Genomic DNA, 20,946 nt, shown 5'->3' with positions numbered 1-20,946 from the left:
CTGGAGTCTATCCCAGCTGACTCAGGCGAAGGCAGGGGACACCCTAGACAGGTCACCAGTCTGTCGCAGGGCTACATACAGAGACAAACAATCACTCTCACATTCACACCTACAGGCAATTTAGAATGATCAATTAACGTCAGCATATTTTTGGACTGTGGGAGGAAGCCGGAGTACCCGGAGAAAACCCATGTATGCACAGGGAGAACATGCAAACTCCATGCAGAAAGATCCCGGGAAAGCCGGGACGCGAACCAGGGACCTTCTTGCTGCAAGGCGAAAGTGCTAACCACTAAGCCACTGTGCAGCCACAATATTTCACCATATTTTATAATATATTTGTGTCATTTCCAGCCAGAAGAACCCTATTGGTCAAACAAAAATTCACTATAAATTGGTATTTGGCATGGATGTGAATCACTTGGGGCTTATCTTTAGATAGGGATGTTCAACTTAGTTTTGTCTTTTTATGTGAATGAAGAAAACCAAACAGTGGGATTTTGTCTTTCATCCTCCATGCGCTTACATTCTTATGTCCCTACTGTAACATCTGGATGAGATTCCTGCTGCATGTGAGCTACCGGCTTCTCCTCCTCCTCCTCCTGCTGTCTACCACCGACTTCCATCTCTCTTATCTTCCTTCCTCTTATCTTTCTCTCCCGCTGCATCCTTCTGTGTCGTGGGGAAGCCTCTCCCCTATTACTGTCATTATGCCTCCCACAGTATCTCACTGTATTCGCTGCTGCAGTGTGTGTGTGTGTGTGTGTGTGTGTATATACAGTGTGTGTCATTTTTCATGTGCCTGCTTATAGTAAATCAACTGTATTTGTGTGCGCAGCTGTATGATTATGCATCTCTCACATGAATTTACACTACATGGATGCAAGTAAGACAATCAGAGCTTCTCTCTCTCCTTGTGCATTCGCTCTTCCGTGAAGCTCCCAGTCTAAACAGTGACACCACATACCAGTTAAAAAGCCCCAATGTGGTGAATGTTACTTCTCACATTGCCTGAGAACAAGGGTAAACACACGTGTCTGCCAGAGGCATACACACACACACACACACCCATACATACACACACACCGGCATCAGCTAGCACAGCGAGCTGTAATGCGTGTTATCAATGCGTGAAGCGAGTGCCAACATTACACGCCTTCTCATCACCTCCTGAACGGAGCCTTTATGTTCTGAGTGCACTTAATCACTAATGCTGAGTGCACTTAAAACACTCCCTAATGACTCGACGTGGCTCACTCACAAATCCTCAAGTGTCAAAGCAGTTATTAGATACAGTATGGCACCCGAGCGTGTAGTGCGGCGGCTCTCGACGAACAATCAAGACCTGCAGATCAGAGGCATTCCTGCGCATGATTTCCGAATGGCAACATGTGCTGCCGCAGCACAGGCCTCACTGGGTAAATATTCATCAGAGCGTTCTGGCAGAGTGGAAGTCACATGAGTGCAGTGATCCACCCAGCTGAAGAGGGAAACACCAGCAGCCACCTTGGTGTCTGAGCTGCAGTTGACCTCCTGACCTCTGATCTCCCTGATCTCCTCTGATTCCACTTAATCCCTGCTTACAACCAGTAAGACATGATGTAATTGTATTGTGACGGTTTCAGCACGGTTAATCTTTCTTTTCTTTTCTGTCTTGTAATTTATCACGTTGGACAACAATATTTGAAAGAAATTATGTACAATAACTCCTTGTCAGGCCAACTCTTTTATATAAGTACAACTAGGAGTGTTGTGATATATCAGTATCAACAATTACCATGAAATTGAAAAGATTAAATAGTGATGTTTTGTTATTTCAAATAATCCACCGACAGTAACTATCTGCTTCCATAACATACAGCAGTTATTTTATAGACTCTCTTCACCGCCATGCACTTGTATTTTGAATGTAAATCAACACACAATAAACAAGCTTAAAGATTATATTAACAACCCTTTCTTTCAATTTTTCCAACAGTATAATATCATAATCATAAGTCTTTGTGGCTACATAACCTCTGTAATGAAAATCTGATTATGTGACAACCCTAAATACACCACAGTAATTTTAAAAGCCAACAATAAGGCAAAATTGAAAATAGGCAAACTGAAATAATTTAACATTTTAACTGTAACAAATAGTTTTGATATTAGCACTTCTGTTACTATGGCTTCTGCCACATTATGTGATTATTCTCAGATAATCACTATAACCACACACACTCTTGAAATGTTCTATTATTGTGCCAGTTATAGTACTTTTTGTAACACCTGGTATAAAAAGCCGCCATCAAGTGGCTAACTGTACTGGAATTCCAAGTTAATGTGCCTTCTGTGGCTCTATGGGTCATGCTAACCTTATACATTCCAACTGTGGAGATTCTGGGATGCTAGACTCATGCCAAACTATGTAATTCAGGCATAAACTTTATGTTCTTTGCGATTTTTTACTTCTTGTAGCAGCTTTTGCTTCTGAGCTGCAGAAAACCAAACCAGCACATGATGCTGGGTGATAGGGTCAGACAGCAAGTGGATGTCCGATGCTGCGATGACAATGATCGTTCCAAGTGGCTAACTTCTGTATTTACATTTGGTCAGAGCTGAAAACAAATCTGCTGCTGTCCTGAATCTCAAATCTCTATAAGGAGGTGGAGGGTGCAAAGATAGCATGTCCCATCTAGTGATCCAGACACTAACACCTTTCTTACTTACCTAACTTGAAAGATATTCTACTTGTATATGGATTTACACAGAATGAATTTCTCAACATGTTACATTTCCAGGTGGCATTGGAAAACTGCATCAAAAGTTCAGCAAGGATCAACTTTTGTACAACTTTCCAGCTTTTGTCGGCCTGAACATGCCATCATGTTTTTAGTTCCCAAAGGTCAGAGAGGCAGAGTGTCACTTCTTCCATGGATCTGCTGTTAAACAGTTTCGATATTGTTTCCGCTGTCAGATCAGCTATGACGTCTTTCATGGCTAAAACTCGCAACAAACTTTGGATTTATGCTTCACTCATGTTTCTGCCAGCAATGTGAGCTCATTACTTGTTCTGAAGGAGAGGGTTTTCTTACAGAAAAGACCTACCACACAACAGCAAATCTAAAGGGATTCCCACACTTTTGCCCCTCAGTTGTTCTCAGCCTTTATAGCGGGATGAATCACCATCTGAACATAAAAATGAAACTAGACAGTTTTCATATAAAAGCAACACACACAATGTCTCTCAGAACCCAACTAATGAAGCCCGAATTCAATCCAAAAGAATTCTGTGTCTCTCTGAAGACTGCTGTGTTCTTCCCAACACTTTACTAAAGGGCATCTTAACAGATAGGAAAGAAAATATTCTTCTTTCGCTGGAACAGGTGCCATCAATTCCGTGAAAACACTTCCCGGCACCCTCTTCCGAAAATAAATCTCAGCCACTATGTATGCTAATTTTGCCTGTCTGAATGCCATTATCTAGGGGGTCAGATGCTTTGACCACATTCACACACACACACACACACACACACACGACCATGCGTACAGGCATACCTGCCGCTGAAGGCAGTGTACGCCTCATGTGGTGAGGACAATGGGGCAGCCCAACTGTAATCTACCATTCAGCTGAGATCCACTCCTCACAGGCGGAGGGAGATAAAATTGTGAGAGCGACTTTTCAGCTCAATTCATGCACACGCATACAACGTGATGCTCCCTCATCCACCAGGCTGCTGACACGGCGGTTAAGTAACCAGTGTGTGTGTCAAGTGTATGTTTTCCATTCCGGCCTGTTGCTCCTACAGCATTTCTTTAAAGCATCAGCACACTTAACCTCAATCTCAGCAAGACATCCATTCCTGTGGCTAACCCAGTGCTCCCATTGTATCGGCAATGATTTTATTAGCTCTCCTCAGACATCTTTTTTGTAGTGTAGCTGCTGGGCGGGGCATGACGGGGACTGTGGAGGGTTAACTGCATGCTGAAGCATTCAGAGCAGAATGTGTTCCATTGAAATCTGTCCTTCAGGGGGGAAAGAAGACACAATCCTTAACATTAAAGCCGATACAGAGATAGCAAGAGTTTGACATGTCTTTGAAACTAGTCCATTGGCTAAATCTTCACTTATCCCTTATTTTTTTCACTCTGAGCTGAAGTGCTCTCTGCTGTATCAAACCCTTTATCCCACGTCTGTTTACCAACTGGGATGGAGAAGGAGGATGTACGTAATCAGTAATGCTGTTTTGTATTTGCTGTTGGCCGTTAGAAATACACAAAAAAGCTCACACATTTTTTAATATCTGCCCTTTTGGCTTGGTTCAGTCCATAGCTCCTCCTGTGTCGAAGAGTCTCTGGGCAAAATACTGAACCCAAGCACCTTCCATGCCACATCTGCCACCATTGTTGTGTGAATGGGGGAATGAAAGGCAGAAATTGTGGAGAACTTTGTACAGTGTTGAGGTCAAATAGTCCTATATAAGTGCAGTCCAGTCAAATTTTTGTTCTATAGAAATGCCGAAAATGTGCATGTTTTTACAAACTGTGGCATATTTGTGTAGTTTATCCACCTGGCAGTAGTAGTAAATTTATTTTTAAACTGTAAACCAACCCACTCAATTATCAAGCTACCGAATTTTAAGGTTCTTTCGCTTTAACACAACTGAAATGAGACTGAGTAGTTTCTAGCCGTCCACGACCCTCCACAGGATAAAGCATGTATAGTTAACAGATGGATGGGTGGATGGAATTTCAAATAATTATCAAGTAGTCTCCAGATTATTATCTTGATTGCTCAATTTGTCATAATTTTATATCACTGTATAGTTCCCTGCAGGCAAAGCAGATGTCTTTGTTTAGTTCAACCAACAACCCAAATCCCAGAGATCATGTAAGACAAAGGAAAGCATCAAAATGTCTTATCTGAGAAGCTGAAACTGGAAAATACTTGGCAATTTTGTTAAAAAGATAATTATTTAATAACCATAGCAGTTGCTCATAAATATTTATGTAGATTGGTTCATTAATTAATGGGCTAATCGTTCCATCATCTCTGTAAATTAAAAATTTGAACTGATGATGGCACGAGACTAAAAGAAAGATCATCAAAGTAATTACAGTTCGTCCCCTAGGGGACATTATGTCTGTATCAAATTTCATGGCATGCATCCAACAGCTTTTGGTATATTTCAAAAAGAACAAAAGTGATGGACTGATCAATCAGTGCTGACATCCCAAGAATCTTGCTAATAACTTGAGCAAATATGGCCGCATTGGACAAATAATGGAACTGTCCTCCTTTAAATGACATCAGTTTGTTTGTTCAAATGGCTAGCTCGCTCATTAAAGTTTCCCATTAAAGAGTTTTACAGGGATTTTTTCCTTATCTGAATTAATTGTCTAAGGACAGAAGAAGCACCTTGGGGTTAAACTGTGATTTGTGATATTGGGCTGACTGGCTTGACTTCAATTAATCATACAAAGAATTATGGTGGATTTAAAAGAAATGGTTATAAAGAGGGAAACAAGAAAAGTACATTGCATTAGATTAAAGTCTTAAAATTAGCTGAAAGATTACCTTTGATTTTCTGCTGTAAAACAAGTGAATTTAAAGTAACCTCTCAGCTTCATTCAAGTAAGCTGTAAATAAGGGACGACCTTTCAACAATAGAGACATAATGATCAGAGGTCATCTCTCCTCCTGCCCTGCAGCTACACAGCGGCTTGTGATCATTATAGCTGACATTAGCTGTGTCAGGAGATAAGAGCTCATTTAGCCTGCATCTGAGAGGACAGTCATGGAGATGCCTGGCTAAGCACCTTCATGAGCCCCGATGCTAACATGACAGTGTCAAGCAGAGCCCTGATCTGAGAGCTTTGGCGCTAACATATGCTACTGTAAAGCAAAAATGTTTTCATGTATTAACCATGATGAAGTATTTCAGCATTGTCATATACTGTGATCATATCGACAGTAGTTTTTACCTAGTTTACATTTAATTTCAGCGTTGGCAACGACTCCTGTTGGAAAGTGAAGAGTGAAAGACTAAAATCATCTTCCCTGGATATTTGTTACTGGGTTAAAATAACATGGAACTGATAAAGAATGCCAGACACTGTTGCTAACAACAGAACATGACAATCTTTTCATCTGATCAACAAACCCCCCAAGTAAGTAGGTTAAAAGCTTACAGCTAAGGTCCAAAACTAATTACTCCACCAAGGAACGTGGCAGAGTTATGTGACGATCGACGTTGGTTTTTCTGTCCTTTAGTAACATTACTCAAAAACGGATGAACGGATTTACATGACATTTTCTGGGAAGGTCAGAAATGACACAAGGACCAACTGATTAGATTTTGGCAACTGCCTAAATCCAGGTTGCAAAGCCTGTAGAGACCTGTCCAGAAGACTCTAAGCTGTAATGGATGCCATATGGGTTTCTACAAAGTTCTGAATTATGGGTGAATTAAAGATCTGAATACGTTTGTAAGTAAGAGAATTCAGTTTTTGATTTTTAATAAATTGCAGAAATCTAACACATATTTTCTCATTTTGTCAGTATGTGCCACTAAATGAAAAATAATCAATTTTACCCATTTAAATTACATCTACATGGTGTACAAACAAAGACTTTTATGAGTATCTGCAGAACTAGTGGCAAACATCAGCATTTGGAGATGCTGGAGTATGTGGGGAAGTAAGTCAATTCTAGGACTATCCCCTAGGAGACTGGAGTTTGTGTCCCATGAGGGATCATTATTTGGAGACTTTTACTTTATTTACGTTAAAGACTTTCCAGTTTTAGTCGATGTTTGGTTAGCTTTAGGCATGTAAACTACCTTTAGTGTTTAATTTGTGAGACAAAACCAGTTTATTGACACCTTGGTTAAGCAAAATGTGACACTGACACAATATCCTGTTGAAGGTCAATGCATGATTTTACATTAACATACTCACATGACTATAGGAGGTCATCTTGGAAATGTGGGTTACTTTCTGTTTATCGGTAATCAGAATAGATGATAGACATTTTCTGGCTCGGTGGTAGGTCCACCATAATTATGGGAATGATGACTCCCATAACTATGATTCATATAATTAAATCTGAACCATAATTATGAGAGAGATAACAACTGATAATGACCATTTCATTTAGCTGATAACTTTTGGAGCGGGTGTCTCCAATAATAGAAACCTATGACAGAATCCTGTCGCAGATTTCGTTGCTTTATAACAACCGAACAAGGAAACATCCTGCTGAGGACTGCTGTTGAGTGCCTTTTTAAACCTTATTTTGAGGGGAAGTCACCAAACCTTTGAAGCAGTTTATATCAAATTTGAACAGAGATTCTATAGATTCAGCTCTTTAGTCTTGATGAGCATTGAAATCACAGTTTCGGTTCTCTTCCTATTCATTTAGATGGGGTGGTGGTGTTGTTATCCCGAATTACAAGGCCAGAAGCATCATCCAGATTGACCATTTCAAGACTACCTACCTAGTTATTATACCACAAAGAGCGACCAATCAATAACATGGCAGCATTTTATCTTCTAGGGCTAGGGCTGGGACTTTATTGTGTTTATTTCAATTAATTAATTACAGAAAAAATAATGCGCTAAAAACAATAACGCATTTCATCACACCTTTCTCAGTTCTCGGTAACACTGATGCACACTCAGGCCCACCAGCAAACAGTGTCGCCAGCACATAATAGACCACTTTTCAAGACATTGAAAGTGCTTGAGTTTACAAAAAGTCTTAAAATGTTGAATATAATTGATATAATTGCATGTTGAGTTTGCAGTAATCTGTGAATAGAGCAGACAGATGAACAATGCTGATAATGCAGATAAATATAAATGAAACATGAACATTTTTGTTGTTTAAGTTCACGTATACGTCTATTCATCAATCCAGTCGTCAACCAAAATCTATTTGAACTGAAAAACTTTGCTTATTGTGTCAAATATTGCCGTTTGACAAAATTGTGATTAATCACAATCAATTAATTACAATTAATTAGATACATTTTTTAATTGCGTCCCATCACTACTTCAAACTAAAAGTTAATTTGTGCTTTTGAAGATGGAATAAAAGCCACAGTGTTGGGGAAATGTTTCACTTGAGGAGATTTTAAAGTCAAACTGAGCCCTCAGAAAGAAAAGGTGAGAATCACGTCAAGAATGTGAAAAAGTGTGAGAAAGCAGCAGAGAGATGGTTGTGAACTACGTTCCAGACAGTGTGAGATGGATCAAAGACAGAGCATACAAGCGTGTAGGTCATGTGCCTTTACGATCTCTTAACATGATGGTGAGATTGAAATGGAGGAAGCGGGGAATTAATAAGAATGCCTTTAACCTCTAGGCTGTACGTTCCTCTGTGCTCCGCCGAGAAGAGCTGCTGAATTAAATCACATCTCATATCCTCGAGCAGAGAAGATGGAAGGAGTGGATGGGCTCGGGCTGCCCTAGCAACAGCAGGATCAGAACCTCCACTCTGCTCTTCACGTTTCTTTTTTCGTCTCATCCTGTTCTCCATATTCACCTGTCATGTTCCCTTCTCTTCTCTCCACTCATCACCTCTCTTTTCCTTCACTTTGTTCTTCTCTCATTTGCTTTTCTTTGCTTTTCTCTCCTTGCCTTCCACTTTGTTTTCTTTTCATTCTTCTCCTCTCCACCTTTCTACTCTTCTCTACTTCCCCGTTCCTTTTGTTTCTCTCCTATCTTCACTCTGATCTCTTTTCCTTGTCCTTTCACTTGTCTCTCATTTCCTCTCGACCTCTTTTCATTTTCTTGTCATATTTTCTAGTCTTTGCTTCCCATCTTTTCCATCCCCCCTTCCGTCTTTTCTTTGGCCCCTCTTTTTCCTTTTCCTTTGCCCATCCCTTTGTTTCCCTGTCCTATTTCTTATTTTGTTCTCTCCTTTCTTCACCTTTTCCTTTCTAACATTCCTTTTATTGCCTATCATTGATTTTCTATGATTTTCTTCATTTTTGCTTTTTCTTTTTCTCTCCCCATCCATTTGTTTCCTTGTCCTATTTATTTCCCGTTTTAATTTTCCTTTCTTCTCCTAGCCAATCCCCTCTGTTTTTCTCAAGTTATTTCTTTTTCTCCCATCTCTGTTCTATTTTTTTCTTTTCTTTGACTTTTATTTCCTGTCCTCTTCTCTCTTCTTACTTTCCTTTTCAATTTCCTATTTTTTCTTTTCTTTTCCTGTCCACTCCTCTTATTTCATATCACTGTTTCCCTCTCTTCTTTTGTTCTTTCTTTTTCTTTCTTTCTTTCTTTCTTTCTTCTACTTTCCTTTCCTTTCTTCCACTGACATTTGAAGAAAGCATGCACAGAGGAGGACCCTACTGTTTTTTAAATGATAGATATCTCACTTTGGGGGAAAAAGGTGCTGAGTGTCACTGAGTTAGTGGACAAGAAAATAAGACAACTTAGTTCAGTCTATTTGGATCCACTTTGTAAGCACATTATCTCCTCACCGCACACGATGAACAGTGCCAAATAACACACATCTATTGTACTGCACCTCATTCCGCTTGATTCCCTCATCCAACACAGAAAAAAATGTGTTTTCTATTCTCCGTTGTACAACAACAACAACAGTGCTCCTCTATTAGTATTTGTTGGGTTAAAACAGGTCCATAAATTAATGGAAACGCCTCCACACAGTGTTGTTGTTTGTTTTCCAACTCAGATAACCTAAATGGAGGGAGCTGCAAAGGCCTGATATGCTGGAAAACATTGTCCCTTTAGCCCTTTCTCAGATCCTATCAAATGCATTGTTTTTAGATTTTTTTTAGAATGTATCTCTGTGTTGCAGTGTTGTTCCTCTCTGTCATCTGTTTTGCCTTTGTGTGGATGATGCTTGCGCTGATCTGCCAAGCAGACAGGGATTTTGCAAGGGTGTCTGATGTTTTCTACTTGCTCGTTGTCCTCATCTACTCGAGATAGTTTTAGTGTGTGAACATGTCTCTGAAAAGCGTGTCTGTTTTATTTTTTCCCTTCATGTTCATCCCGCTGGAAGGCCTTTCAGTTAGTTGCACTTGTCTTATTAAATAAAGATCAAGGAAGATAAATGAATGCCAGTGAACAATGTGTCTTGCTGTCATGTCTCTGTGTTGTTTCTTTCAAACAACAAAGTGTGCAAAGTGTGGTAAACTTCAGGCAACTACTTCGGTAAGTACTTCTGTTTCATCTACTAACTAAGTGTGGGCCGCTGACTTCTGTTGCACTTTAAAGGAGCAGTTTCACTATTTTTTTTCAGTCACTTTACTGATAAAAGGGATTGCTAGTCTGCCAGTGAAAATAGCCGTACAGTGAAATGAGGTGAAATCAAGAAGCTCAGATTTATGCCTATAAAAAGCAAAAAAGAACATGTCTGATTTGTTTGACTGCTATTCCCTTTCAAGTAGTCCCCTTATGCAGTGATACACAGCCCCCAGTGATCCTTCCACATTTGAACTGCTCTCTGAAAGTCCCGTTCTGGGCCCTGATAGGTGCACATTTGTGATTTTACAGTGGATCGCAAATTTGGCCAGAGAGTAAACATCAAATTCTGCGTCAAGCTGACCCAATCTTTATGTGGAGAACCATCACCGGCGATCATAGTTGTATCTGCTGCTAACCAGAGGCAGCAGTATTTATAGTCAAAGTGGCTGCAGTCTCCAAAACTGAAGAAGGTACATCTGGTCAACAGTGCAACATAAACTTTTTGGACATTCATAGAGATGTGCACTTAGGATTTGTCATATTTGTCATAGTTCTGCTGTAATGTTCAGATGAACATCTCCTAAAGTCACTATAGTAGTAAAACAGTAAGACGTCCCACCTGGTGACACAACCAGGTACTACAGGTAATTTACAATAAGGAAATAAAATCGGATCAGATCTGCAGAGACTAACTACTTAATACTTAAATGACTCTTATCGGATCAAGCGCAATAAAATTTGATCAGGACAGCACTAATCTGAAATAGGGTACATGCCATCATCATGCCACCACCATGCCCACTTATAGCAGATTGTAAATACATACGTTTTTTTTGGCTGCAGCAATGCAATTTCCACCCAGATTTGGCTCCCTGCAATTTCTTCCTCTTCCACAAAATGCAATTCAAATTGAAAGGTTGTCATTTTGTCCCAGCAGAGAAGATACACTGCAGATAGTATCTGATGAACAGGACTACCAGAGAGTGTTTAAAGAGATGGCAGCCAAATTTGAGTCACATCTTTTCTTTTTTTTTCTTTCTTTTTTCTTTTTTTTTTTTTTTTTTTTTGCTTTTTATCGGTGCATTCCAGATTTTCTCAATCACATTTTGTATGATCTTATGGCTATACAGCAGCTACATTATGTCTGGAAAAATATCCCAAACTACTTGAGTAATCTCAGCTGGTAGCAAAAACTTGCATTATAAACTGGTAGTGAGAGGTTTAAAAGATTGAGGCATTTGTCAGGCAGCAGGGGTCTCACTAATATATAGATATAATATCATATATATATATATATATATATATATATATATATATATATATATATATATATATATATATATATATATATATATATATATATATATATATATATATATAAAAATGCATTCTTGTTCACAGCCTCCACTCTTAATTATGTATATCTGAACACCTTGCTGTGTTATTATTTGCATATTGCCATTTCTCTAGGAAAAACATTTACATAATTCCACTGCTTTAGGGAAATGAAACCAATCAGATCAAAATCTGAAAAGAAAACACATGTAATCCGTGTTAAATCAAGCCAGAAACAGTCTTACCTGTAGGATCTTGCATCTCTCAGAATCACAGTTGATGTCTTCACAGGGATGAAACATGCCCAGTGTCACACAGTTCAGCAGGATCACCAACATGGACGCTCGTTCGAACCATGTGCAGGACAGGAGTTAAGGAATATATCACAGACAGGTAACAGCAGCTTGCAGTGACGAGAAGAATAAAATACATCCATGCATTTCTCTAGGCTTTCTCCAGTGACCTCATTATCCCGACCTCATCTGACAAAGTGATGCACGTTTATCTCTTCCAGTCCCATTCACTATCAAAAGCTGTTTTTGAGAGGAAAATGAGCCACGGAGGACCCCAGTAAAGAGGAAAGCCCACCTGTGGTTGTCCTGCGTGGCAGTCATTGCTCCCTTCTCACCCTGTTAAGCAAAGATTTGCTGGCAAGGCATGTTGGTGTTCAGATTGTTAGCGAGGGAGCCGAATAGGCACTTTAAAGAAATTGAGATAGGCACGACAAAAGACAGAAGAGACAGATGCCGAGAGACTGGGAGGTTCGCTGAGAGGAGGATAGAGTCTTGAACTTTAAAGTTAGTGAATGTGGAGACATCTCGATGCAGAGCGCATGAATTTTATTGACTGCAAGGTCAAAATTGGCGATCCTGATTTGGTTAGGCTAAACGCCAGTCTGAGCAATGTGACACCAATCAAGGATGACACTAAGCACAGATTAGGCTGACACTGCTTCAAATAATACATGCACACAAGCGCTCTACGTCACATATGTGGGCTGCATACATACACAAACACATATATTTTAGATTGCTACTGCATTAGACCGTTTGTCATCCAACTGTGGGGTCTAAATGTGTCACATGTGAGCACAGAGGAAAACAGCACTTATCATGTGTGAAAGCCTGTGTGTGTTTGTATATTTGCACACAGTCAGCCTGGAGACATGACCTGTCCGTCTTTTATCACATTAGCACCCACTTGCTCATTCATCCCACCAACCCCTAAATGAGCTGGGTCAGCACGGCCTCACAGCCATCACAAAACAGCAAAGCAGGACAAATGGCAAGAGGGAAACCAAGCAGCCCTTACAGGCTCACATTTCAAAGCAGAACACCAGACAATCTGATATAAATGGCATGAACAGGTACATCGGAGCTTAAAAAGGTTTTAGATGACTTTTCAGGGCAGGATGCAAACCTGTATTCAGTCGTATCTGATTCTAGTGGTACTAGGTAAAGATCAGGAAGATCAGGGGTCACCACATTTATTAGACATTGTTCCTTTCAAGGACCATACATGCAGCAATATTTAACACACATACATTGAGTAACTTTGTCAACACCTGCCATGACCTAAAGTGCTGATCGGACAGAAATAATGGATATATGGGTCATTCCAGAATTGGAGGACATTTTACGTCCCACCCATCAAATTTCAAATAATCCATGTACAAAATAGTAAGACATGCAGTTTTTGTGTAAATTTATTTGTCCTGAGACCAAATCTGAAAAAAAAAACAACTAGGAGAAAAGAATGCTTGAAAATATTTTTTTAAAAATATCAAATAAGTCTGGAGTTTCCCCTAAAATGTTATTTTTCTCTTGTCCCACCCCAATGATAACCAAATTGAATCTCAAACAAAACAGTTAAAATGAGTATGTGGATGATGTGGTCCTGACTGTGTTGGATGTAAGGACGTCTCTCCCCCCTCTTCTGGATCTCATTGAAAACTTTGGCCAGCTTTCTGGGTTCAATATTAACTGGGACAAAAATATATCTATTCCCCTGGCTGATGACCTTGATTCTGGTTTTCTTGACCGTCTGCCTTTTAAAACCACCACTGATCACTTTAAATATTTAGGGATTAACATTTCAAGGAATCCTAAGCTCGTGTTTAAATTAAATTATTCCATTAGGATTGATAAGCTTAAGACAATGATAGATAAATGGAAACTCCTCCCCATTTCTCTAATCGGTCGTGTTAATGTTATTAAGATGGTAGTACTCCCCAAATTTCTGGGTAGAGCAAAGCTATGTCCTCTCTTCTATTTTTCATATTTTCATAACATTGTCAGCCTTGATTGAACATCTCGCTCTACCTCATGCAACCCTGTTATGAATATTCTCAGGATAAAAAAAATTGTTTTTGGTTTTTTGTTACTTTTTTTGCATCAGTAAGTGTGTAAACTTGGTCTGCAGTAACAGCTATCTAGCAAATATCTAGCTTCTACTGCTGAGAAAAGCTAACATTAGCCTGGATTAACAACCCTGTTACTGTGATCAGAGTAGGGTTAGCAAACAACAAATAAAACATGTAATAAAAAATGTTATCATTGATGTGTAAGCTGAGCCGATCAAGCCTGTGATAGTTTATTACCTATTATTTATGAATATGTAGCAGAAAATTAGAAAAGAGAAGGTCTATTTTTTAAAAATTTTGAAGCCCAAATGTCCTCCAATTCTGGAATGACCCATATAACAACGTTAACAATACGTTCAAGTTCCTGTAATGTTCACATTAAAAAATTATCTCAGTGACATTCACTGTGGCGTGCTGGTTTGAGAATGAGGATTTCAAGCAGTTTTTCAGTCTATTCAGAATGCTGCCAAAAAAAAAAAGACACCCAGTAAGCGGCAGTCTTACAGATGAAAACGCCTTGCTGATGAGAGCAATCAGACTAGAATGGCCAAATTGGTTTGAGCAGACAGAAAAGCTACCTCAGACAACCGCTTTTTAAAACTGGACTCTTCGCAATAACTTAAGGCTAAACAGCAGAAGACCACAGGTTCCACTCCTGTCCGCCAGGAAAAGAAATCTGAGGCTGCAGTGGGCACAGGCTCAGAAGAGCTTGATGACTGGAAAAATGCAGCCTGGTCTGATGATTCTTGATTTTGACTGAGGCTGCATATGGTAGGTTAGAATTTGATGTTAACAGCATGAATCCATGGAGCCAACCTGCCCTGTGTCAGCAATCCAGACTGACGGTGGCAGTGTGGGGAATGTTTTTTTTTCTGGCACACTTTGGAGCTCTTAAAGTTCCTCTCCTGTTGTTGATTAACCTCTAAAAACTCATCTCTGCATATGGAAGAAAGTTATATATTTTGGCTTATTTTTTTCATTAAAATCATCCTTATCTGGTATAATAAGGCTTAGATATACACTACTGTTCAAAAGTTTGGGGTCACTTAGAAATGTCCTTAATTTTGAAAGAAAAGCTTTTTTTTCCAATGAAGATAACAATAAATTTATCAGAAATACAGTCTAGACATTATTAATGTGGTAAGCGACTATTCTACCTGGAAACGACTGATTTTTAATGGAATATCTCCATAGAGGTACAGAGGAACATTTCCAGCAACCATCACTCCTGTGTCCTAATGCTACATTGTGTTAGCTAATGGTGTTGGAAGGCTAATTGATGATTAGAAAACCCTTGTGCAGTTATTTTAGCACATGAATTAAAGTGTGAGTATTCATGGAAAACATGAAATTGCCTGGTGACCCCAAACTTTTGAACAGTTGTGTATGAGACACTGGCAGCTTGAATGCATGTTTTTCAGAATGTCATCAGTACACTGCAGCTTCAAGGTGGAAATGCGCCGCCACGGAGTTGAGTGCTTATTTCGATTATGATATGTGTTCCAGGATATAAAGAAAGACCACATGGACATGTGAAGAAGGTAAAAAACAGAGTATTCACAGGAGAAGATTTTTAATACAAACCACACAAGTCACAGCCTGTCTGAGCTGTTGCATGTTGCTGACTATGTGCATCCAAATATTGCCACAACTGACCCATCTTCTAATGGTTAGTTCCAGCACCATAATGCAACATGTCAGAATGCAAAATGCATCCCAAACTGGATTCAAGAACATGACAGTAAGTTCAGTGATCTTCAGCGGCCTCCTCAGTCATCAGATAATGAATCCAGTAGAATACCTTTGGGATTCACAGCATCAACATGCAGCTGCCATATCTGAAGAAAGTAAGTCATACAATCATGTCAGTGCGGAAGAGTAACTCAAAGGTCACCACATCCACGCAACCAGAACTAAGACTGTTGTATTCCTAATTAAGTGTTCAGTAAATACATGCCCTTCAAAGACACTGACAGATTTCTCTTTGAAAAGAGACCAAAAAAAAAACATGTGCATTGTTCCATGTTATGGCTCACCACACCAACATTCTTTAAAGAGACATTCAGAGCTTAGAAGATGGAATCGCTCCAATCAGCAGATTAATTAGCTGTGGCAAAGCAAATCAGCGGGGAGTTAAAGCATACAGTGCAGGTCTGATGAGCTTAGACACACAGATTTGGATCACTGACCTACTGCAAACCATTTTACCAGTGCAGACCTTTCAGATAACTGAGATTTGAAATGCTATTGTATTAACAGTGTTACCTAATTCTGTTTTAAAGTGGTTTGCAGTAAGACATCAGACAGGAACAGATGGTGAGAATGTAGGGAGTTAACCCCTTTCCACTCCTTAAATATTAAAAAATTTGTTTGTTTTCCAAAACTACAGCCTGTATCATTTGTAACAAACGTCTAGCCCACCAGAATAAATCCCACTACCTCTTATGCAAGTCTGAACATCACCACTGGATATTAATCTGCATCGGACATTAATAGAACAGTGCAGAATCATCCAATACTGCCACACTCTGTGGAAGTTTCCTGAACAGGAGTATTGAATAAAAGATATAGGTTGAAGGAATATGTGAGTCTGTGACCAGAAGGAACCTCAGTGACATCAGCTGGATAATGATAGTTGCATCTGGAGAGCAGAGCATGATTAAGTCACACACTGGAGGATTCACAGAAAGTTCTGGGAGTCCAAAGGGATGCAATTAAAAACATCAGTCGGTACATAGAGTGGGATCATTAAACAGGAAACAAAAACTCAGACACGTGGGCTTCTGGTTTGAAAGTGGTGGCACTGAAAGTTATCGAGAGCAGAGACTGTTGTTGACACACAGTCTAGGCAAATGTTCACATTTAAGGAAGGATAAGGTGGGGCTAATTAAAAATAATGAACTGCAGGGGTCGTCTGACTGGGTAAGCTACTGAAATCATCAACCACAGTGAAACAGTGTCACTGCAGATCCGAAAACTACAGCTTTGTTAAGGATATCCATGAGGCTTTAGACAAAACTAATCGCATGCCTGTAAAGTTAGGTGGTTCTCTGGTATTTTATTTTGTCCTTCCTTAAAAATTCTGACAAAATATCTGATATTTCTGTAAAGTGGCAGCAGGAGGATATATATGCTGTCATACATGAATAGTCTATTTTTTGCACAACACACAAACCGAACACTGAACACCACTTTCAACGGAGCAGAAACACATCATAGAGTTAGTGGCTGCACTCCTTTTCTGCAGCACAAGCTGGTACAAGGTGCAGAACGGTGATAACGAGTGCTGAGGGAGGAGCAGAACTCTTTAATGGAGAGGAGGCATCACCGTAAGCACAGCACGGATCTGTCAGAGCGATCAAGGTATTAAGGTATTAATCATTAACAAGATAACAATGCTACTAGAGAGAAATGATACCAGCGAATGATGCCTGTTGGCTGCTAGGCTGGATATTAAGTGCATTTGTAGTATTTACTAACCCATTTATCAGTTTAACATTGCAGTGTTACTTGGCATCAGCCTTGACCACGCTATGTTCGCATATGGCAGGTGATCGAGGTAGGTGGAAATGCTGCTTTCGTAGGGTGAAATGAATTGAAAACATTACAACAACTGCTTAAAATAGAATAAATATGGAAAGATAGGCAACACTTTCTTACACAGTAAAGGTGAGGGGCAAACGTATTGCATAACACTACACACATGACGCTGAATTTAGGGTTCTGTGGTTGCATAAGGGTTTGGTGCTCCACCTTTGTGAACTACACTGACATGCGGTATGTCAGTTCATTTCAATGGCAAAGTGGTAGGAGTTGACCAGAGGTTTCTGCAGTAGGTTTGCTTTGTAGATTTTCCAAGTAAAAGAGAAGCTGTAGAGCTTTCCAAATTACTAAGGTGGCATTGGTCCATTGCAGTTTTTTAGTCCCAGGAACTCAAAGATAGTGATTTTCGCCACTGCATCACATTTGTGTAAATTGGTTGTGTGTTTCCCAATCATTTCCTTGTCTTGTCGATGTTCAAAGCTAGGTGGCTGTGAGACTATGCTGCAAGCTTTTGTATTTCAACAGAACCCACTGATGAACCTTTAATTCCCTCCAAGCTCTGGGACGAATTTAGCTCTGTTTGTACAATAGTATAACGAGCAGACCTCAAAATTAATAAACTACCATCGAACAAACACATTTTAACTCGATAATAATAATGTTTCCTGATAACACAGGAGAGTGATCCGGATAGAATTTCAAAAAACATATACTACCAATCTGTGCTAATTGGCTTCTTCCAAATTTAGCATTTACAATCCACGGCTGTCTGCACCATAATAGAATCAAAAGTTGCCCTCATTAAGGACATTTTCCTATCCTTAATAGGTCAGAATGCAAACTTTCAGGAAATACAAAGGAAACAAAGAGTAATCTATACTCCTAGAAAACACAACACAGCATAATTTACAGTGTGCACTATTACTTGTATGTATAGTACAAAGAAAAGCAGATCTGCTGTGGTTCTCTGCACAGTCAATACCTAATGGTCAGTTGCATGAAGTCTCTCCCTGACCCTGCCTTGATGCCTCTCAGCATCCTACGCTTGCAGCAAGGACATATGGTAGTGGTGGTAGTAGTGGTGGTGATAATGTCTTCTGTGTATATAACTGCTATAGTAAGAACGTCTGTCAAATTATGTGTTGGCAGGCCAATTATTTTTGAAGCTCTGCAAGCTGTCTTCAGTTAAAACATTCTTAGCTGTGAGAGAGAGTGAGAGCAGAAAGCTATAAGCCGTATAACAATACAATTCCCATTAAACATTAATGTGGTATAAAGAATAGAAGATGAAATAACTTATACATGAAGTGTTTGCAGTAAGAAATAAGAACATTCCGTTCTGGCAATGCTTGTGTAGGTCCATGGTGTGTGGATTAAAAGTCAGACCAATATCCAAGACCTTGGACAAGATATCTGATGCTCTTCTTAGCAAGCAGATAGGAGTCATGCATCTAGAGTAAGAAAAATAACCTGAAGGCAAAAACAAAAAACCTCTAGATGAAGGTTATTGCTATCTGCATTCAGCACCATGGTGTAAAACTTAGGCATCACAATGAGCTGTCTCAATAATTACTGATACTGTGTATCAATAGTGGATAGTGCTATGGGTAGAGTGGCTCACTGAAGGCATGAGCCTGTTATTGAGCAAGGCTGCTATGTTGTTGTAGTTATAAATGAATAGACACAGACTGGTAAGGTGATAGGGATCTGGACAAACCAAAAAAGACTGACAACTGATTGGTAGGCGAGTGAGCGGCAGGCTGACTAAGGGTCTGGTTATAGTCCTTTGAGGAGGCACAGACAGAATTTCTAGTCAGCTTCAAGAATGTGTTCCATACATTCACAGGAGATCCACATGTACACTACAGTTCAAAAGTTTGGGGTCACCCAGACAATTTCATGTTTTCCATGAAAACTCACACTTTTATTCATGCGCTAACATAATTACACAAGGGTTTTCTAATCATCAGTTAGACTTTCAACACCATTAGCTAACACAATGTAGCATTAGAACACAGGAGTGATGGTTGCTGGAAATGGGCCTCTGTACCTCTATGGAGATATTCCAATAAAAATCAGCTGTTTCCAGCTAGAATAGACATTTACCACATTAACTATGTCGAGACTGTATTTCTGATTAATTTCATTTTATTTTGATTGAAAAAAAAAACTTTTCTTTCAAAAATAAGGACATTTCTAAGTGACATAGTGAAATCTTCCTTCCATGAATACAAAAGTTGCAATCATTGCAATAAAACCCGCCCTTGCTTCAAGCTTCTGTAATGTTCAGTGGTTCTTATGGTTATTTGTGAACAAAAAACGTAACCCAGTGATAACCCAATTAAAAACGAATTACCACTCAATTTTGCAGCTCATGTTAGCTCTTTGTTCTCTTTCAGCTCACTATTCCTGTAGTATTACTACTGGACACAACAGGTAGCTGTTTTTGGTGAAATAGTCCTGATAATGCCCTCTCTGTGCTAGCTGCCCTTCAACAAATAGCAGCGCAGCAAACTCAGCTACTAGTTGGTGAGGATAGGGATGCAATTAGCAGCTACATTCAGATGTATTATTCAGGAGTTGGAGGAGACCAAACGTAGAGCTAAAACAGAGTTAATATTGGATTTAAGTGGGAAGAAACATGACTCCAAATAAATGCAAATGTTGCTCTATAAGCTGTGACTTCTAATACAGTTTGTTGACTTAAAAGGTGATAATAGGGTTTCACTACACTGATCAGTCACTACATTAAAACAAAATATTGTATATGTCCACCTCATGCTGCCAATATAGTACTGACTCGTTGCTTTATGGACCCAAAAGCTCTTGGGGAGTCCTATGGTCTCTGGCACTTGGACGTGTCCAGCAGATGCTTTGAGTCCTGTAGTTTGTGGGTTGGTGTCTCTGTGGATGAGACTTGTTCCAACACATCATATGGATGTGCAGTCTGATTAGGATGTGGAAGCCAGATCAATGCCTCAGACTCTCATGGGCAGTTTTTGAGCCGTGCTGGGGCATTATCCTCACCAGGATACCTTCCAGCCATAGCAGAGTGTGTTGGTCAGAAACAACATTTAGATCCGTGTCAAATTAACATACACATTAGTCCCAAAGTTTTTCCAGCAGAACATTAGATTGTAATTAGATGATTAATGGGATTCACTTCACCTGAGAGTGGTTTTAATGTTGTGGCTGATCAGTATAAACACACTCAGAGTTTTTTTCTGTTGCATTGGCCTAGTGCACGCAATGACGTTTGATGGCTTACGGGAGCAATCTTTTGATAAAAGTGAATTTTAAAGGTGACACTTTACTCCTTTTCCTATTTTTTGCCTACATACATATACTAACTTTAGCCATTATTCTGTTGCTAGTACTTGTTGCAACAGTTGCTAATGCTAATATTGCACAATTCACAAACTTTAAAGTGTTTAAATGACATAAATGCTCGGGGAAGTCTGTTTTAAGCAGATTAACAAAAGGGTACTTCTGGGTTCTTAAAG

At 39.5% G+C, this 20,946-nt stretch overlaps 1 protein-coding gene across 14 annotated transcripts in view; it reads right to left on the bottom strand.

Annotated features, from left to right (window-relative positions):
- Window positions 1–20,946, bottom strand: part of cacna1g (calcium channel, voltage-dependent, T type, alpha 1G subunit) — a 321,585-nt gene that overhangs the window by 199,358 nt on the left and 101,281 nt on the right. For all 14 annotated transcript variants that reach the window (XM_055004159.1, XM_055004146.1, XM_055004148.1 and 11 more), the window contains one exon: window positions 11,784–11,896. In XM_055004159.1, coding sequence (XP_054860134.1) covers window positions 11,784–11,896 — 113 coding nt within the window. The remainder of the gene's footprint in view (window positions 1–11,783; window positions 11,897–20,946) is intronic.

This window comes from Amphiprion ocellaris, chromosome 18, assembly GCF_022539595.1.
Source record: "Amphiprion ocellaris isolate individual 3 ecotype Okinawa chromosome 18, ASM2253959v1, whole genome shotgun sequence".
Classification (NCBI taxonomy): domain Eukaryota; kingdom Metazoa; phylum Chordata; class Actinopteri; family Pomacentridae; genus Amphiprion; species Amphiprion ocellaris.
Note: the sequence above shows the minus strand (reverse complement) of the source record. Positions and strands in the feature narration are given on the sequence as shown.